The sequence below is a fragment of the Lichtheimia ornata genome (assembly GCF_029851405.1).
Source record: "Lichtheimia ornata isolate CBS 291.66 chromosome Unknown scaffold00025, whole genome shotgun sequence".
NCBI lineage: Eukaryota > Fungi > Mucoromycota > Mucoromycetes > Mucorales > Lichtheimiaceae > Lichtheimia > Lichtheimia ornata.
This window is the reverse complement of record NW_026695345.1, coordinates 73,449-95,630: the sequence shown is the minus strand read 5'-3', so window position 1 is coordinate 95,630 and position 22,182 is coordinate 73,449. Positions and strand designations below refer to the sequence as shown.

The 22,182-nt window shown below is 43.6% G+C and overlaps 7 protein-coding genes and 1 non-coding gene across 8 annotated transcripts in view; 5 read left to right on the top strand and 3 right to left on the bottom strand.

Annotated features, from left to right (window-relative positions):
* The window catches only part of O0I10_005939 (uncharacterized protein), a gene marked incomplete at both ends in the record, with an annotated part of 4,753 nt that extends 798 nt beyond the window's left edge, over positions 1–3,955 (top strand). Inside the window, 12 exons of the mRNA XM_058485974.1 lie at positions 258–522; positions 608–826; positions 880–992; positions 1,052–1,141; positions 1,197–1,362; positions 1,415–1,803; positions 1,859–2,109; positions 2,163–2,265; positions 2,327–2,437; positions 2,492–2,981; positions 3,031–3,303; positions 3,360–3,955. Of these exons, the coding sequence (XP_058343169.1) occupies positions 258–522; positions 608–826; positions 880–992; positions 1,052–1,141; positions 1,197–1,362; positions 1,415–1,803; positions 1,859–2,109; positions 2,163–2,265; positions 2,327–2,437; positions 2,492–2,981; positions 3,031–3,303; positions 3,360–3,955 (3,066 nt within the window). The remainder of the gene's footprint in view (positions 1–257; positions 523–607; positions 827–879; positions 993–1,051; positions 1,142–1,196; positions 1,363–1,414; positions 1,804–1,858; positions 2,110–2,162; positions 2,266–2,326; positions 2,438–2,491; positions 2,982–3,030; positions 3,304–3,359) is intronic.
* A 96-nt stretch (positions 3,956–4,051) lies between these two features.
* Positions 4,052–6,415, bottom strand: O0I10_005938 (uncharacterized protein; the record flags this gene model as incomplete). The annotated part of the gene is made up of 9 exons (XM_058485973.1): positions 4,052–4,348; positions 4,409–4,923; positions 4,986–5,141; positions 5,207–5,266; positions 5,326–5,509; positions 5,579–5,602; positions 5,673–5,860; positions 5,928–6,164; positions 6,238–6,415. 9 exons carry the CDS (start codon positions 6,413–6,415, stop codon positions 4,052–4,054), a joined length of 1,839 nt encoding a protein of 612 aa, XP_058343168.1.
* A 774-nt stretch (positions 6,416–7,189) lies between these two features.
* Positions 7,190–13,584, top strand: O0I10_005937 (uncharacterized protein; the record flags this gene model as incomplete). The annotated part of the gene is made up of 16 exons (XM_058485972.1): positions 7,190–8,032; positions 8,096–8,497; positions 8,582–9,247; positions 9,640–9,702; positions 9,756–9,818; positions 9,886–10,097; positions 10,170–10,439; positions 10,497–10,548; positions 10,606–10,722; positions 10,786–10,913; positions 10,977–11,088; positions 11,149–12,490; positions 12,556–12,779; positions 12,843–13,051; positions 13,110–13,347; positions 13,417–13,584. 16 exons carry the CDS (start codon positions 7,190–7,192, stop codon positions 13,582–13,584), a joined length of 5,109 nt encoding a protein of 1,702 aa, XP_058343167.1.
* Positions 13,585–14,024: 440 nt separating this feature from the next.
* Positions 14,025–18,376, top strand: O0I10_005936 (uncharacterized protein; the record flags this gene model as incomplete). The annotated part of the gene is made up of 12 exons (XM_058485971.1): positions 14,025–14,441; positions 14,505–14,622; positions 14,777–14,892; positions 14,970–15,051; positions 15,138–15,861; positions 15,937–16,010; positions 16,071–17,341; positions 17,402–17,614; positions 17,685–17,842; positions 17,909–17,968; positions 18,022–18,223; positions 18,290–18,376. The coding sequence occupies 12 exons, from the start codon at positions 14,025–14,027 to the stop codon at positions 18,374–18,376; spliced, it is 3,522 nt and encodes a 1,173-aa protein (XP_058343166.1).
* Positions 18,377–18,531: 155 nt separating this feature from the next.
* O0I10_005935 (uncharacterized protein) lies at positions 18,532–19,707 on the top strand (the record flags this gene model as incomplete). Its single annotated transcript, XM_058485970.1, has 1 exon — positions 18,532–19,707. The coding sequence occupies one exon, from the start codon at positions 18,532–18,534 to the stop codon at positions 19,705–19,707; it is 1,176 nt and encodes a 391-aa protein (XP_058343165.1).
* Positions 19,708–20,048: 341 nt separating this feature from the next.
* Positions 20,049–20,122, bottom strand: O0I10_005934. The gene has a single exon. It is a non-coding gene; the product is annotated as a tRNA-Ile (tRNA).
* Positions 20,123–20,444: 322 nt separating this feature from the next.
* On the top strand, positions 20,445–21,299 carry O0I10_005933 (thioredoxin-like protein 4A; the record flags this gene model as incomplete). The annotated part of the gene is made up of 7 exons (XM_058485969.1): positions 20,445–20,447; positions 20,570–20,594; positions 20,652–20,728; positions 20,811–20,882; positions 20,944–20,976; positions 21,028–21,165; positions 21,222–21,299. 7 exons carry the CDS (start codon positions 20,445–20,447, stop codon positions 21,297–21,299), a joined length of 426 nt encoding a protein of 141 aa, XP_058343164.1.
* A 256-nt stretch (positions 21,300–21,555) lies between these two features.
* O0I10_005932 (uncharacterized protein) lies at positions 21,556–21,825 on the bottom strand (the record flags this gene model as incomplete). The annotated part of the gene is made up of 1 exon (XM_058485968.1): positions 21,556–21,825. One exon carries the CDS (start codon positions 21,823–21,825, stop codon positions 21,556–21,558), a length of 270 nt encoding a protein of 89 aa, XP_058343163.1.
* Positions 21,826–22,182: the final 357 nt, after the last annotated feature.

The following is a 22,182-nucleotide window of genomic DNA, read 5'->3' as shown; positions in this document are numbered from 1 at the left end:
CAAGCTTGCCAGCAATGATTTGCAAGTGCTACTGATTCATGATGCGGATACGGACAACCAGTGCAGCACTTGATGTTCAAGTGGGCCACCTTAGTGATCCAGTAAGTTTTGTGTTCTTGGATGGATGGGTGGGTGGGGGAGGGGAGGGGGAGGAATGAACCTTATAGAAGGCACGATGTAATAGAAGCTGGAGCACAAGGACAAAGGGGTAACATGTGTGTAGTACACCAAGAACTCATGGCTCTCTCTCTTTGCAGGATGATTTACAAGGCCTGGCACACTTTTGTGAGCACTTGCTGTTTATGGGCACTGAAAAGTATCCAAAGGAAAACGACTACAATCAGTATTTGGCCGAACACTCGGGCTTCTCCAATGCTTTCACGGGTGTAGAAAACACCAATTATTACTTTGAGATCGGCCACGAATACCTCGGCGGTGCATTGGATCGCTTTGCTCAGTTTTTCATTTCACCCTTGTTCTCAGCCAGCTGCACTGAACGTGAATTGAGAGCCGTCGATTCAGGTGAGTCAACAACAACCAATAACAAACATTCGGCTGCATGAATGGGTAACGCTAATATACCAGAAACGGTGTCCCCGCCTGCTAGAACACAAAAAGAACCGACAACAAGATAGCTGGCGCATGTTTCAGTTGGAGAAGTCGTTGAGCAACCCAAATCACCCTTATTGTCATTTCGGCACCGGCAACTTGGAGACCTTGTATGACAGCCCAAAAGCCAAAGGCCAAGACATTCGCGCTGAATTACTCAAGTTCCATGACAACTATTATTCCGCCAACATCATGAAACTTTGCATCCTCGGTAGAGGTAAGAGACTTTCAATCGCCATTCTAAAAAAAGTAATGCTAATGCATATTTAGAATCACTTGATCAACTGACTGAATGGGCTGTCGACAAGTTCAATGATGTGAGGAACAAGGGCATTGAACCACCAAAGTTCCCAGGTCACCCTCTCACTGAAAAGGAGCTCATGGTAAGCAATGATACCTTGATGGATGGATTCAGAATGGCTAATTGAGATATGCCATGTAGAAACAAATCTTTATCAAGCCCGTCAAAGACGTGAGATCCTTAGAAATGACATTCCCTTTCCCGGATCAGAGACCTCTTTACGCAATTCAGGTACATGTTTATTAAGATACCCATTCCAATTATCCTCACTCTTGATATACATTAGCCTGGTCGATACATCTCTCATCTCATTGGACATGAAGGCGCTGGATCTATCCTTTCTTTGCTCAAGAAGAATGGCTGGGCTAATTACTTGCAAGTTGGCTCTATTCATGGTGGCATTGGCTTTGAATTCTTGAGAATCAGCATTGATTTGACTGAAGAAGGTTTACGTAAGTATCCATTGTAGGATCAACAGGATTGTATATTAATTTCAGGGTGTAGGCTCTTATGAGGATGTTGTCGTATGCGTGTTCCAGTATATCAACATGCTCCGGCAATCGGGTGTACAACGATCGATCTTCAACGAGGTGCAATCTCTTGCTTCATTGGCCTTCCGATTCAAGGAAAAGTATCCACCATCCCAATACACCTCTCGATTGGCGGGTCTTATGCAACATGGTTACCCAGCTCCATTCATCCTAAGTGGTCCAAGCCTGATTCGTGAATACAATGTGGATATCATCAATGACAACCTTGAATATCTTCGCCCTGACAATTTCCGAATTATGGTCGCATCACAACAACCACCTAATGGAGCACAATTCACCATGCGCGAAAAATGGTACGACACCGAATATAATGTTCTTGAATTCAGCGACCAATTGAAGAAGGTAGAGTCAAGTGAGCTATCATTGCAATTTGTTTATTCATGATCCTATTGTATAGACGCTACAAAATCTTCAACCCAATGATGCATTGTACTTGCCAGGCAAGAATGATTTCATCCCCACCAACTTTGAGACGCACAAGAAAGAGATTCTTCAACCTGCCAAGAAGCCTGAGCTTATCTTGAACAACCCCAAGACAAGGTTATGGTACAAGAAGGATGACACTTTTTGGGTCCCAAGAGCCAATGTATGGATCCTTTTCCGAAGCCCTCTTGCATACGCTACACCTACCAATTGTGTGAAGACACGGTAAGTTGTCAATTGGATGCATGTTTGAGGCTGCAACTAAGATTTTGATATAGCCTTTTCACGGATTTGCTCAAGGATTCGCTGAATGAATATGCATATGATGCTGAAGTGGCTGGCCTTGCTTATAACATTGAGAACCTTTTAGAAGGAATGCTGGTAAGGGAGGATGACATTGAGATGAGGGACCTGTATTAATAGCTTACATGCGTGAAAATAGCTTGCAGTCGGTGGTTACAATGATAAGCTTTCAGTATTGTTGGAAAAGGTGGTTCAAAAGATGAAGGACCTTCAAGTGGATCCCGAGCGATTCAAGCTTTTGAAAGACCAAGTAAGTTATTTGCAGAGACAAGATTCCACCTTTCCTCTAATTGGGTTATTCTAGTTGCGAAGATCATACAAGAATTTTGCGCTTGAGCCACCTTATCAGCACGCTTTATACTATCTCTCGTACTTTACACAAGACAAGATGTGGACGAATGCTGAGAAGCTGAGAGAACTTGACGCCATCACAGCTGAGGATATTCAAGCCTTCTACCCAACCATCCTTTCGCACTTGCATCTTGAAGCTTTGGTACATGGCAATGTCCTTCAAAAGGATGCCGAGGATATGATGAACACGGTGATCAATATCTTGAATCCACGCGAATTGCTCCCAAGTCAACTTATTGGACACCGCAGCTTGATCCTGCCACCTGGTTCTAAATGGGTGTATAATCGACAAGTCGAAGATCCACACAATGTGAATTCTGGTATCGAGTATTTGATCCAAGTTGGCAATGTGACACAAACATCGTTGCGGGCTCGCTTAAGCTTGTTGGCGCAAATTGCTCAAGAACCTTGCTTTGATCAGCTGCGTACCAAGGAACAACTAGGTAAGTAAATGCTATTCTCGAAAGGAACGTTTATTGAAACATACACTAGGCTATTTGGTTTTCAGTGGTGTACGCAAGCAAGCAGGATCCATGGGAATGCGCTTCATTGTGCAAAGTGAGCGAGATACGATTTACTTGGAGAACCGCATCGAAGAATTCTTGATCAAGTTGAGAAGCATCATTGTCAACATGTCGGATGAAGAATACCAGGCACAGGTACAATCGCTCATTTTCAAGAAGCTTGAAAAGGACAAGAATTTGGGACAAGAAGGTGGCAAGTATTGGACACATATCCATTCGGGATACTATGAGTTTGATCAAGGTAAGGGAAACCCTTTTCAAACAAGGAAATGGATGACGCTTATAATGTTGTATTAGTGGACAAGGATGTCAAGGAGCTCAAAATGATTTCCAAGGAGTCTTTGCTTGAATTCTTTGACCTTCACATTGACCCAGCATCGGATAATGTGCGTAAGATTGCTGTGCATATTCAATCGCAAAAGACACCACCCGCACCCAAGTACAAGGTCGACATTGAATCCTTACACACATGTTTGGTTGCACAAGGCGTGAATCGGGTGAGCATTGATGATTTGCGTACAGCAGTGGAAAAGGGCGAAGCTGGAGAAGCATCCATGGAAGCTGTATTGCGCGAGATGTTGATTGATGAAAGCAAGGGCAACGAGGAGGAAATTGAAGAGCTCATGTCGAAATTGGTCACAGCCATGGGAATGACAGAAGCAGCTGCACAAGGCAATGGTACTATCAACGGCACTTTTGTTACGGTAGATAATAAAAAGACGGCCCGTCGATTGTCAGCAGTCGATGGCGATTCATCAACTGATAGCGGTCAACAAACTCCTGTCAGGGATCATTCATCGCTACCCGAGGGTAATACTATCATCACCGATCCTGTTGCATTCAAGAGTAGAATGGAACTTAGCCCAGCGGCCGTGCCGCTGATTGATTTTTAAGTATTGATTCAATAAACTTGTTCGTAGCAATCATTGGTCTGTACTTATGACATGTTATTGTCTATATAATATGGATGTCTCTAATAATAATATCGCTCACGCTTGATGAACCAATGGCACATATTGAGGATCGTACATTGAGTTGGCCACAATATCCTCCAACAGTTCACCTTCTCTTAGGCGAGCTTGTGCAACACCTTGTTCAAAGGCAACCTCGCATACACGTGTAGCAACCTTTCTAGATACTTCACGTAAATGAGTGACACCAGGGTATAGGATACCTTCCTTGAGTTGAGAAGGCGTTGCCATGTCTGCAATGACTCTTGCAGTCTCCAAGAACATTTCTGAAGTCACGCTTGAAGCTCGTGAAGTAACCACGCCCAATCCCAATCCCTACACAGATGCTTGATATAAGCATTTTCTATCATTATGAACGACAAACTTTGTACTTACTGGGAAGCTGTATGAGTTATTGCATTGATTTGTTCTTCCAATATTTCCATTGGGTAGGGTTACATCGTTGAATGGGCTGCCAGAAGCAAAGATAGCACGGCCATCCGTCCATTTGAAAGCCTGCTCAGCAGTGCATTCAGCATGGCTATCAGGGTTGCTGAGAGGGAAAATTACGGGCTTCTCTTGATATTGAGCCATTGTGCGTACAGCTTTTTCAGTGAAAACACCAGGAATTCCAGTAAGCCCAAGTAAGATTGTAGGTTTCACTTGCTCAACCACCTGTTCAAGTGAAAGTCTATCAGCCATATCACGCTTGACGTATCGCAATTGTCGCTCATCCAAAGAGTATTTGGCTCGTTCTGGACCTTGCACAACACGTGTAGGATCACCTGCTGCAATTGCCGAGTTGCCCAACAACCCATGTTGATCCAACATCCAAACTTGTCTATATGCTTCCTCACGTGTTTTCACCTTGCCTTGAGCAACGATGCAATCAACGATGCCTTCACATACGCCTACAAAATGGATACCAGCATTAGAACATAGATGATAAAGAATAAAGATAAAGGATGTTCACCTATTCCTGCACTGCCAGCACCTACACAAACGATGCGCTCATTGGCTAACGCTGATGGATCCAAACCACGAGCCTTCATTGAAGCCAAAAGGCCTGCCAAAGTAATAGCTGACGTTGATTGGATGTCATCGTTGAAGCAAGTGATACGGTCACGATCTGCAAATGACAAATAAAATGTAGGTGAGTATGCAGCTTGGTGCACAAGATGGTGGAGAGCTTACATTTGTTCAGCAAATTGTATGCATGCGGATGCTTGAAATCTTCAAATTGTATCAAAGCATCTATAATACAGACATAAAGTATAAGCAACACGTGTAAGCTATGAATAAAAAATACATACTTGGCCATCGTGTAAGAATAGCTGTGACCCATTCATCCACAAAGGAATAATACTCATCACCATCCAAACGAGGATGACCCATACCCAGGTACAATGGATCATTCAAGAGTGCCTCATTGTTGGTGCCAACGTCAAGGACAACAGGCAAGACCGCTCGTGGCCTAATACCACCTGCAGCTACGTACTAGAAAAATTTGTGTTATCACTCGTCGTCGAACCATTTGGGTGTTAATTGCTGTTTACGCCCACTTACCAGACTGAGTTTGCCAATTGGGATCTACACCATATACACTGAGGTAAGCACAATGATCAGCCGACCCCCTGATGTTGCATTGTTTACACTTTACCTGCATGCCATTCGCCCCCAAATCTCCAAGGCCAAGAACACGAGAGCCATCCGTCACCACAATCACATCCACTTCATCATGGGGCCAATTGTAAACCATAGCTGACATGTTGCCTCGATCTTGGGTTGAAAAGTACATGCCTCTGGAACGACGATAAATGCTGTGGGATTTCAAGCTGGCAAGCCCCACTATTACATGACATAAAATAAACACTCATGTTCCTCATCCCTATTCCTTATCCTCTTTTTTTCTTACCAGTAGGCGTATAAATGATACCAGCGAGCTCCTCGAGATATTGGATGATCAATTTGTAAAACAAAGTCTCGTTTCGATCATGCAATGCTGTCAAGAAAATAAACTTTGCCAATGGTGTATCACAATGGTCTAGATTACGCTTGACTCGTAGCAGCTGCTTGTCCATTTCTTGGCAGCGTGGAGGTACTAGTCCACGAATCGATAGACGTTCACGCTCATCAATACTAAACGCCGTACCTTTTTTAAACAAAGACGTCCCCTTCTCCATCAGTATCATTGGATCGAAAATTCTCATATGAGCAGGCCTTACCTTTTGAAAGTAATGGATCGTGAAGTACACCCACACCTCTTGAATGAGTGACTTTGACAGTTTTTTCTCTAAGAGGCTCGTGGTACAAAGAAGAAAGGTGTCTTGCAAATACACTTGAAGTGCGGAGATAATGTTGATGACGATGAAGAAGACGACGACTCGCAGCACCAAGTAGCATTTCGATGGGAAGAGGATAGAAAGAGAGAGAGAGAGAGAGAGGATGGTGTGAAGGTGGCGTTGGTGTGGAGAGAAGACCCCTTAAATAATACTGCAATAGATGCAGGCTCATTGCTTTTTTCCCTCTCTGGTGAAAAGTGGGGAAAGGAGGCTTTTGTGGTCTGACCTCCTTGCTGTATTGAGCTTATTCCTTTTTCCAACATGGGCGTTTATCCATCGGGTAATCGTTGATCAGTCATAAATGCCACATCACACGGACCTGCCATGTATTTGGGCTTTGTATGTATCACCATCGGGAATAGGCGGACTCGAAAGTGGCGTGGCTGCATAAACTAGTTGATTAGCATCACCTCGTAATTACGCTTAACGTGTTGTTCGCCCAAGGGTCATAAAATCAGGGTCAAACGATGGGCCTTTCATGACAAAGATATCCACAATCAAATAGAATCAAAAGATGTAACAATGATAGACAAAGAAATACGCGTTGCATAAGCATTCTTTATAATAAAAGTATTGAGCTTTGGATATACAATGACTACAATGACACTTCTCGCACTAAAAGGTATCAATCGATGACCCAAGTCACGTGGATTCGACGTTATGCCGAAGAGGGCTGCGCATGTGAATCATCTGATCGCGTGCATAAAGTGGGGTCGTCGTTACTGTCATCCTTGTTGCAAATACTCTTTTCTCTCTCCAACGAATCTCTTGCACAGCAACCCTTTTTCTCCGTTTATCTTCAGCATGGTTCTTTGTACAATTGTATGACATCAGCATGTTGCCTTCCAAGTCTACACCGGCCACCATCAAGATCACTGCCGTTCATGTCGATGCTGTCAATGAAGTCAACCGTGGATTGGAATGTAAGCCGAATGCGACTATTGAACTTGCACGCCATATACCGAGACAACGTTGGTCGATAAAAGATCATAAAATGGCTGTCACTATACCTTGGATGCAGCTATCAGCAGCCCATGGCAATATCAACAAGACGACATCGACGTTTACTGATCCTTTTTGGAACTATTCGACAAAGGCAATGGCTGAGAGCGAGTCCACCCGAGTATTTGTGAATGGAGACGTGATCATGGGTATCAAAGAGGATGTGCCATCTCTCGCAGCAGCAAGTCTTTGTGAATTCCAGCAACAGCATCAAGCATCCGTTTCCTTTGCAACCAATGACACAACTAGTTCAAGTAGCATGATCCAATCCAGTGATCCGACTCAGCAATCGGCACATTCATTAGCCAGTGGCATTGTACAACAACAACACGACATACCATCATCTATTATGTCATCTGGTCAATCATCATCCACCAATAAGCAGCAGCACAATCCTGTATTGCCTCGTTTACCATCCACATCCACATTACAACATCTTCAAAGAAACGACACCAAGAAATCACCTGCATCTCTCTTTCAATCAATCAGCAACTTGTTTACTACGAAAAAGGAAGAGGAACAACAACAACAATCATCTGATTATCCAGCATGGATCCAGCATTTGCATTCAAGGCTGACATCGCTTGTCGAGGATTTGAAACCAGGTCATCAAGAGAGGGGCACCTATAGACACAAAATCGTCATTGTTGGTATCCATGGTTGGTTTCCTACAAAGGTAAATAGCGATATACAACAAAGATACCATCGCTTGTTGATAACATGAATTACATATGCATAGCTGGTACGAAGCATGATTGGAGAACCAACCGGTACATCACAAAAATTCTGTCAACAAATGCGGATTGCCCTTGGACACTATTTCCTCACAGAGCATCAGCTTGCATTACCAGAGGACGCAATCACTCTTATACCGCTTGAGGGCGAAGGCAAAGTAGAAGAAAGAGTTGACAAGCTATACCAGCAACTACTGCAGAATACGGCATGGCTGGAAGCAATAGCCTCTGCTGATGTCATTTTATGGGGCACGCATTCACAAGGCACACCTGTATCGGTTATCCTGTTACACCAACTACTGGAACGAGGTCATATAAGTACCCAGAGCACATCCATTTGTATGCTTGCTATGGCAGGGATTGGTCACGGCCCATTTGCAGCATTACAAGGAAGTTTGATTGTCAAGGTAGGTTGAATCTATATAAGTATGAAGGAGTAATCATTGGTGATGGTATCTAAATGGCGACAACATGGGTGGGGGTTTTTTTAGTATGTGGAAGCGGATGCTGCACGTGAGCTGTTCGAGTTCATGGATTCCAACAGCGGCATCTCACAACGGTTTCGAAAGACGCTTGCCGCCATACTTGAAAAGGGTATCAAGCTCGTTTTGGTGGCTTCATTGCAGGATCAAGTGGTGCCTCTTTATTCAGCTACGTTGACAAGCATATCACATCCCAACATCTTGCGTGCCGTGTACATTGACAAGCATGTTTATGCTGACAACGACTTTTTGATCAACCTGGTGGTGTTCGCTTTACGATTACGCAATGCAGGATTATCGGATCATGGTCTTTTGGTTCATCTAAGTGAGGTGCTAGCAGGTAGCATTTATGCGTTTGAAGGAGGACATTCAACGATATACGAAGAGGTGGATGTTTATTTGACAGCTGTGCGCTATCTATTTCAACAACCTATTGATCATGGATCACAGCATGAGCCACACATGGAGCCATTCAAAGCAAGTGCTCGACTCAATCCTTTTTATCTTCCGTGGGCTGTTCGAGGGATCTTTGATGACACAAGGGTGGTTCAGCATGCCTTATCTGAGCTAGAGAGATTGCACCAACTGTTTAAAGCTTGGACTCCGACCAGTACCAGGTTACGCGAGATCAAATTCCGTCTTGAACCTCTTGCCGATTATTGTTTACCCTGTAAAGTAGATACGCATAATAGCATAGAATAAGAACTAATATATAAACATTACTACATATGCATGAAAGCTTTTTAGATTAAAGGTTTCTATTATTACATGTGATCGATCCTTCTGTCCTATGCATATTGCCAAGGTTACTCATCATTATTGTATTAGGCTACCAAGGTGATGATGATGATGATGACAACGGCCATGACCCATCCATCCATCCAAGCTCGTCACTAAGCATCCCTCGTCATTGGTAAAGGGTATTTATTGTATTGTATGAATGATGATAATGGTGGCTGAAAGAAGGGTTTAATCCAGGTAGGTGACAGGTGTAATGCTGTGTACCTGACATGCCTCGAGGCGTGTGACACGAGGAGGTGAATGAAAAATTTGTATTTTTGCGATAGTGGAAGGAAGCTTATTCCCATCTTTTTCCCTACAACACCGCCTGTTTGGCTGCAATGGACGTCGTAAGTCTCAATGCTCTTTGCTCTCTCAAGAAATTTAACCCATGTTTTATTAGAACACTGTTGAAGATCTCTTGGCGAGACTCGCTACTGCACAAGATTCTGACACTGTTCGCAACGTGAGTGCTGCTTGGCAACAAGTCAATGCCCTTTTTCCCTCCCAAGTTTCTCATCGCTTTGCATTAGGTCACTTCTGCATTGAACACTCAAGTGTACGCTTCACCCCAATGTGTTCCTGCTCTTGTCCAAATCATTAGCAGCTCCCCGAGAGACGAGGTGCGACAACTTGCTGCAGTCGAGCTCCGTAAACGCGTTTCAAAGTGGTGGTTGAAGGTCGATGAGTCTACACGCGCTCCTCTTCGTAGCCAACTCTTGCAAGTGGTCCTTTCCGAGCAACAGTAAGTATCCATGGATCCCAAAGGTGTTGTTATAGGGAATGGAGGAATACTAATCCATTTTGTTGTGTATAGTCAATTGACTCGCCATGCTATCTCACGTGCCATTTCATCCATTGCTCGTATTGATATCCCCGAGAATCGTTGGCCCGAGCTCTTGTCTTTCTTGCATCAAGCTACTAGCAGTGCTACCGTGAGCCACCGTGAAGTTGGCATGTATTGTATTTATACCCTTTTCGAGGTCGTTGCCGAATTCTTCATGAACCAAGCTGCTTCCCTCTTTGAACTCTTCGCAAAGACCATTGTTGATCCCGAGAGCCAAGAAGTCCGTGTCACCACTGTGCTGTAAGTATCTTTCAATGTTTGGGATGATGGAATGGTCTCATTAAAGATAATCTCTAGTGCCCTTGGCAAGATGGCCGAATTCATTGATCCCGAGGATAAGCAAGATATTGTAAGTCATTCTGCCATGGATACTATAGGATTGCTTATTCATCTTGAGCTATTATAGAATGCGTTCAAGCAATTGATTCCCGCTATGGTGAATGTCCTCGAACAAGTCTTGAAGAACAGCGATGAGAAGAATGCCGCCGAGATCTTTGAAGTGTTTGACAACTTGTTCATGTTGGTGAGTTTGGGTCATTGTGTGGGAGTTTAGTAAAATAGGGTCACTCACCAATTCGTGACACAGGATACACCTTTCCTTTCTGATCACATGACCGACCTTGTCAGATTCATGCTTACCGTTGCTGGTACTCGTGACTTGGATGACAGCCTTCGTGAATTGGCTTTGTCTTCTTTGATGTGGGGATCCATCTAGTAAGTACCTTAATCAAAGTATTGATACAACGTGTATTGACAATGATAAATTTCTACTTGTAGTAAGCAAAGCAAGATCAAATCTCTCAAGTTGGTTGGCCCTATTATCGAAAGTGTCATGCCTATTGGTACCGAAGAGGATCCCGAGGATGTGGATGATGAATCACCTTCCAGAGTAAGTAAAAAGTGAAAAGAAGATATACATCCCACTTATTGATGTATCCATTTTTCATAGGCTGCTTTCAAGGTGCTCAATGCCCTTGCATCCAACATGCCTCCTCAACAAATTGTGCCAATCATGATGCCCATCGTTCTCAACTATATGCAAAATCCCTCTGCTGGTCATCGCAAGGCTGCCATGATGAGCGTTGCAGTGATTATTGAAGGCTGTGCCGAGTTTATTTCTACCCGATTGGGTGAGCTTCTTCCTGTGGTATGTGCAGGTCTTCAAGATCCCGAGGTGATTGTTCGTCGTGCAGCATGTATGGCTCTTAGCTGCCTTGCCGAAGAGCTTCCTTCCGAAATGTCTGAGCACCATCAAACACTCATGCCATTGGTGTTCAACCTCTTGAACGAGCCCAACCCTGAAATCACCAAGCACGCATGCAATGCTCTTGATCCTATGCTTGATGGCCTTGAAGGTGAAATTCTTCAATATCTTCCTATGCTTATGGAACGTCTTGTGTGGCTTCTTGACAATGCCAACCACACCGAAACCAAGGCCACTGCTCTTGGTGCTATTGGCAGTGCTGCTCACTCGGCAAACGAATCCTTCCAACCCTACTTTAATGAAGTCATGCCTCGTATTCGTCAACTCATGTCCGCCACTTCTGGTAATGATGATGGTTTATTGCGTGGTGTCGCTTCGGACACGGCTGGTGCTGTTGCTGAAGCTGTTGGTGCCGATGTCTTCCGCCCTCACACTCAAGACTTTATGAACCTTGCTATTGAACAACTTAACCTTGACAGCCCTCGCCTTCGTGAATGCTCTTACGCTTTCTTCTCGGTGATTGCCAGCGTTTTCCATGAAGAATTTGCACCTTTCCTTCCTACTATCATGCCTGCCATTCTCGCATCTTGCAAGGCTGAAGAGGGTAACGAACCCAACTTGGAGACTGAAATTGATTTGACAGCTGGTGGCGAAGATGAAGAGGATGAGGATGACTTTAGCGCTCTCAACTTCAATTCCGCTATTGCCGATGAAAAGGAATTTGCTGCCGATGCTCTTGGTGAGCTTTTTGAAAACACCCGTACACACTTTTTGCCCTATGTTGAGGAATCAGTCGAAGCCCTTATGGAAGCAACGGGTCACTTGTTCGATGGTGTTCGTAAGGCCGCTCTTGGTAGTTTGTTCACCTACCTCAAGGCCTTCCATGCTCTTTCAGGTGCTGCAGACTGGACCCCTGGTTTGCCTGTCAGCTATGCTATCCACGAGAATGTACAAAAGATGCTTGGTATCGTCATGCCCACTGTGATGGCCATGTGGTCCGACGAGGATGATAGAATGGTGGCTGTGCAAATTTGCAAGGAAATGACACAAGCTCTCAAGTTGATGGGTCCCTGCGTTGTTGCTGATCGTGAGTATAATCTTTTGAAAATGATGAGATCCTTCTAGATGATTAACAAATTTCCATTTTCGTAGATCTGCAAGAGGTTTCCGATCGTATTTTGGAGATCTTTGAAAAGCGTTCAGCTTGCCAGGAGACTTATGACGTGGAGGATCTTGTGGATGAGGATGAAGAAGCTGAATCCGAATCTATGCTTATCGCTGCCGCTGCTGATCTTGTTGCCGCCCTTTGTGAAGCTATCGGTGAAAACTATGTTCAATACTTTGATGTGTTCCTTCCCTTGATCGCCAAGAACTACGTAAGTGTGTGCCTTTGTGAAACGATCAAAATAGGGGTCTCACCATCACCTGCATTATTATAGAAATCTACAAAGTCAGCAAGTGAGCGTCTCATGGCAACCGGTTGCCTTGGTGAATGTATCGGTGGCATCAAGTCTGCAGTGACACCTTACACTGAAAAGTTGCTCAACCTCTTTGTCAAGGCTGCTTCGGATGAGGATGAAGCTGTGCGAAGCAATGCAGCATTTGCCTTGGGTGTGCTTGCAGCCAATACCACAGCCGACATTTCACAGTAAGTTGGCTATGATACATCATCAGCTGAGTGATCATTTATCTCATATTTGTTATAGGCAATATTCCACCATCTTGACCGCACTCCACCCATTGTTCGAGAATCAAAGCATGCCCAACACCACTGATAATGCAGCAGGCGCTGTTGCTCGTTTGATTATTGCTCGCCCTGAAGCTGTTCCTTTGGATCAAGTGCTACCAGTCTTTTTGAATTCGTTACCTCTCAAGGCTGATTATGCTGAAAATGAGCCCGTATTTAATTGTCTTTTCCATCTCTTCCGCGTCAACAATGGATTTGTAAGTACCCTTGTGATTTGATGTCATGCAAAAGGAAGGATACTAAGTATTGAATGGGATCATGCATAGGTTATGGGACACATTCCTCAATTCTTGCCCATCTTTTCAACTGTGCTTTCAAACGAGGACCAACTCAGTGATGCTACCCGGGGACAATTGGTGGAGCTTTTGCGTGCCCTTAATGGACAATCGCCTGACCTTAATTTGAGCTCCACTGACTTGGGACGATTCTTGTAACACACCAAAGCGGAATGCACCCGTTTCCCGAGGTGATGTAGACATACACCATCGCCATTATTATCATCAACACACGATTGAAAAGTAGAGTATATAGTTTAGTTCTTGTGAAATTACCCGTCTATAAATATTTTTGTATGATTTTACCTTCTTTTGTGTCGTTTAGCAATGGGAGACAAGAGGAGAGAAAAATATGGAATGATGAACTCTTACCCAAAAGAGAGATGTAAAGGGGTAAAGCAGCAGCAGATGATACTTAGTTGTCAATTTGATCAACAGCACAAATCTCATGTGGGCTCTTTTCTCTTTTTGTTTGCCCCTTGTATTCCCCTAATTGAAGGTGACCGAGCAACTCAACACCTGTTCTATCCCTTCTCTTTCTCTTTTATTTTTCTCTCTTTCCTCTCGTTGATCAACCTTGCGACTTTCCTTTCTCGGCCATGTGGCTCACCCGAAAACTCGTTGCACTTGCAACGTTTGAGCGAAAGCCCAAGAAGCAAGAACAGCCATCTTCTACGCCAGACTCGAAACAAAAGTCAACCACGTCCAAAAAACATTCGTTTCTACCAACAAAAGATAAACATAAGCAGCAGCAACAGCAACAACAACAAAAACAACAACAACAATCTCAACCAGTGGCACCAGCAGCACCTTCTATCAAAACAACTACAGCTCCAACAACAGTAGCAGTGGCACCTGACACAAAATCAACAAAGTCCGGAAGATCTGCTAAAACTGGATCTATCAAATCTACCAACACCGTACGCACCGTAGCAACCGGTACTAGCACAGGGTCCTCCAATGATCCAAAGACAAAACCTCTTCCTCCTCTTATACCCAGCTTACCTCCTCAGAAGGTAATTCGTCATGAAAGAAAAAGAGCACCAAATCATATCGTATATTGAATTGCCAAGGGGTAGGTCTGTGACAAGACACTTGTCGTTGTCATTTCAGGCACTTTAAACATTGGCAAGTCGACGTTGATCCGCTTGGGACTTCAAAACTTGACAGCGAATTATGATCCAAAAAACGTAACACGTAAGTGTGCCATGCTAAAAAGTGCTTCGGGAGTCTCCCATCTAGTCAAAAACCCCCCAACATCGGGGTGATGAAATATTGAATGGGAGATGCCTTTTTGGGGGTGGGTGATTATATCATGCAAGCTGACGCTTTATCCATGTGTGTGTCACAGAATGGCAGTGTCACCGCACCACGATGGTTATTGATCAAGTTCATTATCCTATGGATGTCATTGAGATTGATGATACAATGATCAACACCGATCAAGATCCTCCAGAGTTCCCAGAGGTAAGAGAGCAAATCAGGAGATCATGCTCATTGTCTTTGTTGTCCTCCTAAGTGACTCATTGTCTTTATGAACAAAGGACATTTCAAACGTCCATGGTGGCCTTATCTGCTATGACACCACCAACCGGGATTCAATGGATTGCTTACCGGATTTACTCAGTAAGGCAAATATTTACATAACAAAGACAACCATTTTGACTCATTCATTGCTGTACCCTTTCTTTTTCCTCTTCTTGTCACAAAAGACGCGTACGTGTCACGCAACATCCCATCCTACTTGGTAGGCTTAAAAGCAGATTTATCAAGCTTACGTCAAGTCGACCCTGATCTTGGAAGAAAATTGGGAAACCTATTTGGCGTTGAACTTTTCGAAGTGGATGCATTCTCAGAGGAAGGCACCAAAAAGATGAAAGACATTTACACTATGCTTGTCAAACGCTGCTTACAAGAACATGGCGACGAGTTCCGATCATTGCATACACAACCAGCATCTACTTTACCTTCATCCTCATCCGCCACAACAAGCATTTGCAGTAGTAATGCAGGAGACAATGAAAGTAGTATTGCTATGCGTGAACGACGTATTTCGGGTGACATTGTTTGTCCCACTACACCTCGGCAGAAAGCCGAGGATGATGAAGAACCAGTACGCCGATCCAGTTTTTCAAGCGACACAAGCTACTCTTCCGATTATCGTTTCCCTTCATTGTCATCCAAGAAGAAAGCGGGTGCAGCACCAACAGCCGATACAGCAAAAACAGTAACAGGCTTTGTTTTTGCTCCAACCAGCAATAAAGCAGCAGCTACAACAGCTTCAACCACCGTGGATACCACCACCATCACCCCAACAAAATCACCTTTAGATGATAAAAGTTCGGTGCATTCCGTTGCAGTCGTACCAATTGAACGCAAGAGTGGCTTACAAAATAATACTTGCAATGGTAGTCGACGTGGATCAAAGGACAGCTGGTACGTCATTCACATAGCGTGGAATAAAAGGGGCGTTGTTGATCTCATATCATGTCTTTTCTTCACCTCATGTAGCGAATCCATGACTACGGGGTTGACAGTCGATGATATCATTGATAAACTTTTGACTGCAGATCCACCCAGATCAGGTAAACGCATAAACGAGACGATGTACATTAATTATTCATCATGTTGGTAATCCATTGTAGATGAGCACATTGCCACTATATTTATCACTTTCTTTCGACGTTTTATGAAACCTGCCGATCTTGCACGCATTCTCATTGATCGATTCGACAGCGATAGTTTGATTGAGCCACCACCCACACGCCTACAAGAGCGTATCCAGGCCATCTTCCTTATATGGCTCAACAGCTATTGGAATGATTTTCATAGCCGTCGTACTCGCAAGCTCATTACAAAGTTTTTGAATCGCATTTCCAAAGAGCAAGTGTTACGACCCATCAGCGATTCGCTACGCCCTTTGATAGGACGCTTACCACCTGTTGAGGACCCTGATGCCCATTGGGGTATGGTGGATGATCAAGATGATGACGACGACTCTGACTCAGACTCTGATTCGGATGATGATATCTTTGAAGAGTGTGAGCCGGTCCCAACAGCTGCTGATGATGTTGATCAAGAAGAAGAAGAAGAAGCACCAGCAGTGACAAGCAAAAACAAAAAGGATAGCGGCTATTCGGCTGATTCGTTCAGCGTATTTGGCTTTTTCGGTGTTGGTGGTGGTAGTCATAGCAACAACAATGAAACCAAGGATACGCAAGATAGCAAGTCAATTTCCGAGGGATGCAAATTGGATGAGGCAGCACCACCTTTAAAGCGTACATCTAGCTCGAGCTCGTTTAGTCTCTTTGGTCGATCACGTAAATCATCCATCTCATCATCCTTTGGATTCCTATTTGGGTTATCTCCCATGACAGCTGCCAAACCTGAACCACAACAACAACAACAACAACCTTCACCACCTGAAAAGAAGGAAAAGCCTGTGCAACAATCACCACCACCAGCAACTCCGGAACCAACACCAGTAAAAAAAGTCGTCAATACACCTGCTGCTGCTGCTGCTCTACCACCTTCACGACCTAAATCACCAGCATTGAGCATCTCCTCCTCCACCCATTCTTTACGTCGACGTCCATCCATTGATGTTCGATCTACCACTGATGGAAAAAACAGCGATAAGCGTGCCAGCAGAGCTGAGTTTGCTGGAGGCTTGATCAATATTGATTTACATTGTGGCATGTCAACTTCACCTAGTTGGACATCTTTTGGTGCAAATACGGTGGCATCATCAACAACAAGCTACATGAGTACATTCGGCAATAATAATCATTCAGCACAGCCTCGCAACGAAAAGGAAGCCAACAATCAGATTTACAAGATGATGATGGATATCCCTGATAGTGTGATTGCAAACCAGCTAACTTGGATTGAAGCTGAATTGTTTGGCAAAATCAAGGTATGTCTTGTACGCCACATGTAGAGCCTTCTTTTAATTAAGTATATGGGTCCAATGTAGGCACGTGAATTCATTCGTAATATTTGGGCCCCAGGACAACAATCAAGGCCATCCTCTGTGTCATCCGAAGATCAAATCAAAGCTGGTAGTGCTGTGGTTGCATCGATTGCCCACTTCAACTTTATTTCGGCGTGGGTTGCAACTATGATTGTCACACAAGCCAAGGTGAATAAGCGAGCTGCATTGTTACAAAAGTTCATGTCGATTGCTGTGGTACGTGAAAAACTTGTTTTTTTTTCTCTCTCTCTCTTGCCTTTGGTTACTCACACTATGAAAAATTTAGGAGCTGAGAAACCACAACAACTATAATTCCCTTATGGCTGTATTGGCTGGTCTCAACAGCGCACCTGTGCTTCGATTAAAGCAAACAAGAGAAGCCATGACGGATAAAAAGATATACAAGCAATTCCAAAGCTTAGAGCGATTAATGAGTTCGGATAGGTAATTAATAATGGCCTCATCCCATGTCAGCATGATGCAGCATGAAGCTCATCCTCTTTACTATAGGTCATTCAGCTCTTATCGTCTCGCATTGAAAGCTTCAGAACCACCTGGTGTTCCTTATCTGTAAGTACTTGTGTCATTATGGGCGTTGATCCTTTTACTGATTGAAGCTATAGTGGTATCCATAACCAAGATTTGATCTCACTCGCTGAGGGCAACAAGGACTTTCGAGCGGATGGCACGATTCATTGGGACAAGTTCCGCTTAATGGGTGAATGCATTGTAGCCATGATGAAGTTTCAATGCCCGGCATACGATATTGAGCCTGATGGAAGAATTCTACGTTTCATTGCTGACTCAGAAATCTTGAGTGAAGATGTAAGTTGGGTTCATGGATGGATGAGGCACGTGAATTTATGCTGAGTTACTCATTCCTTGCATTAGGAACAATATAAGCGATCGAACCTGGTAGAGCCACGGTTAAAGTCATCAAGCACCAATCGCTTACGCGATCTTTGGTTGCGAATGTAGCATCAAGTACCCTTTTCCTATCCTTTATTTTATTCCCCTTTACTTTTCCTAATTGTGCAAGAAGAAAAAAAAAGTTGATTCACCCGATAACACAAAGTGCCTTTATTCATGAAATATATAATTACGGAACCTGCTGTGCTACTTTTAATACAACCATGCTTCTTTCCCACCTCCCAGTCGAAATACTTCACACTATTGCTTCATTTCTTCCGCGTTCAAGCATTGCTCAATTGTGCCTTGCCAATCGCCACGTTTATGCAAAGTGCCTTCCAGTGCTATATGCCTGCCTTGAACTCAGCTTTCGTTCGCACATTGAATACATCGTCAATGACCAGCATTCGTTCCTTCGCCATGTGCTCGAGAATCACACACGACACCTACACCTTGTATGCCGACAAAGCGGGAGTCATGCTATGATAGCCAGCCTTGCGCATTGGTTGCCGAACATTCACACGCTCACATTTAGCGACTACCACGTCCTTCCAGCTGACCAACTATGCGATCTCCTGCAACTGTTTCCCAATATCAGCACTCTTCAATTCCGCTTTTGCCATCTTCAACTTACTAGCAATGATATTCATGGGAAGATCAAAGGCACACTTGCAAGCATTGATACCTTGGATCTCGTATGGACAGACTTTTCCGATGATGCTATCACCTTGCTGCTCGGCAACATGCCCAATCTCGCTCGGGTCCATTTTGGCACCAACCATAATAGGAATCGATTAGCGAACAACAATGCGCTTGTAGCCCTTGCAAAGTACTGTCTCAACATTCGCAGCCTAGGCGTATCTTTACAACATGTTCAAGAAGATGTCATGTGCGACATTATTGTTTCCTATGGTCATCAACTCACACATCTTTCTATACCATGCGAGTCTCCAAGGTTATTGGCTGTCATCGCTACTCATGCATTACAACTTAAGCATTTGATCATTCGTGCAGCGACAACAAGAGAACATGTTACGCACCTGGAAGTAACGAGAAGGAGGCAACACACCGCTATCAGCAATAGAGTCGCAACTACAAGTGGATTTTCGCATTCGAGGCTAGGGATGATTCATATTTTACAACAATGCCAAGCGTTGGTGTACTTGGAAATGACGAGCTGGATGGTAAGAGATATACCATATGAAGTATGGCAACTCGTTCGTCATCAAGAAGGCACGCCAGAGATGAATGCAAACAACAGCTATGAAAAGTACTATTATCTCAATGATATGGCATGGCGTCATCGACGTGGTTTACAGCAACATGATGTGGGCTATTTGACCAAAACATTGGCATTGCATACGAGAGAACTCTATGAAATTAGAAAGCGATTACGGTAGCATGATTAATATAGTTACAATCTTCATACTTGCTTTTGGGATAATGTATAATAAATGTGAATCTTGGATCCATAGCAACGTCAACAACGAGAGAGCATTCACCATGACAATCTTTTGGCACGCGTCTCATATCCACAAACGCAATCTTCTTCACCCCTTTCGTTTATACATAATTATAACATTCTACTATTCACTCCTAGATAAATCCTCATTGTAATCTTTTGTAAAAGGGCATCTTCCTACCATTGTTGACCTTGACATGCTTCATCAAAAGTTCAGATCACGTGACCACATCCGAAGAAAATACAAAAGTTGAATTTTGAAGCTTATTCGCGGATCAATGCTCACTACAGGGGTCGAACCTGTGGCCTTGGCGTTATTAGCACCACGCTCTAACCAACTGAGCTAAGCGAGCTTTTTTCCTCTTTCAGCTTATATTTTTCATCGCCGTGGTGCTATATAAACCACAAAATTTCCATATATAGAAGGTACACCGTTTGCATCCAGGAAAAATGTATAACATAGCGGATCATTCGTACAATGCAACGATGTTGTCTAAGAGATGACATGGGAAGACAAAGACATTGAATTTGAGCGAAAGCGTATTTCATACAGCTCCGCACCTCAACACGATTGCTGATTGCATCTCCCTCACTCATGTTCAGACTCAGCGGGCTCACTATAACTCGCTTGTGGGAGAGCATTCTCAGCGACTGAGTGTTCAATTCCTTTCCAACATGGTAAGCTGTATGCATTGCCAATAGCATTTCATTCCACTAACCCTCCCCATCACTCAATGTAGTCGGTAAGTCTTTGATCGAACAAACTCTCTTTTTCAACATGCTGAATCCACTCTCTCCAGTATTTCCTTCCGCATTTGACCAACGGTAAGTAAGCACTCGTTTCCAGATCAATCGTGGAAGCTAATTCTCTTTTGTATGAAGGTTGGCAAGTCGACCAGGCAATCCTGTCCGAGGAAGACCGTGTAGTTGTCATTCGTTTTGGCCACGATTGGGACCCGGTAAGGGCTACACTTGCAGCACAAAAACGGATATTCTTAGGTGCTGCTTTGCCACGACGTTCTCAACTGACTTTTCATATAGACATGCATGAAAATGGATGAGATCCTTTATAGCATCGCCGAAAAGGTCAAAAACTTTGCTGTCATCTATTTGGTAAGATCATACAATGCTATCTTTTATTTGATCTAATGCCTTTTCGTTGTGGATTGAATAGGTTGACATCACTGAGGTGCCTGATTTCAATAAGGTAAATGGGGGTTTCTATAATGTTCTTCATTTCCTGATGATTATCCCCTAGATGTACGAACTTTATGACCCATGCACAACGATGTTCTTCTTCCGAAACAAGCATATTATGGTCGACTTGGGAACTGGTAACAACAACAAGATCAATTGGGCTCTCGATGATAAATCAGAGATGATTGATTTGATTGAGGTAAGCAAGTCATGATATCAACGTATTGGATTCTAGGCTAAGATTCATCAATGCAGATCGTGTATCGTGGTGCAAGGAAGGGACGTGGTCTTGTTGTATCGCTCAAGGATTACTCGACAAAATACAAGTATTAGGATACGTCGTTGTTCAAAGACAATATCATTTTGTGCGTTTAGTTTGGGTTATTCATAAAGTTGACTCTCTTCAGGAGATGATGTATGGGAGTTATGGGTTCCTGTTTATATGGCTATTGATCTGGATCTTTGCATCGGTCGTCGATTCGTCACAAATTCTCCATACAGTGCTTCCAACAATGCTTCAATCACTATGCCATCCAACTCTGTGGCTCCATAGAAAGATCATGTTTTATGTCCTATCATCAACTATGTACTAAGCTCCGGTATTGCTTGGATCGATGCCTGGTGATGCATTTCGCTTTTGGGACATTGGGTCGTAATAATTGATATCCGGATGGTTCGTGTTTCGAAATGGATCCTTTAGATACTTTCGTTCCTGTGGTGATTGGGGAGCGCTATTGGTTGTCTCGGCATGATGATCATTTGAGGTGCGTTTCTCTTCAGCTGTGACCCTTTGTGATCTATCTTTGCTACTCTCGTGGCGTCTGTGGAAAAGATGAATAAAATCAGAAGGGGTTCCCATGTTGTGTTTGAAAAAGACAAATTGCATCGGGTGAGAAAATTGCTCGATTATATATCTTGGTTTTCATGGGTTTGAGATCTCATGCCTGAAATAGGATCTTTTGACAAGAATAGGGAAGGATTTATGCCTGCATGAAGCGAGGGATTGATGTTGGTCTAAAAGTATCATCGATCCTTCTTGCATTCACGTTTGTTAAGCGTAATGCAGCTCTAGCGCATGGATCTCCAATTTCTTATACTCGAACCCTGCATAGGTTGAAGATGTTACTCCAAAATGTAATTCGACAATGGTGGTAATTTTGTGCATGGCTATGGTAGAGCGAAAGGTATTATGAAAATAGGGACATCAATGCACTCA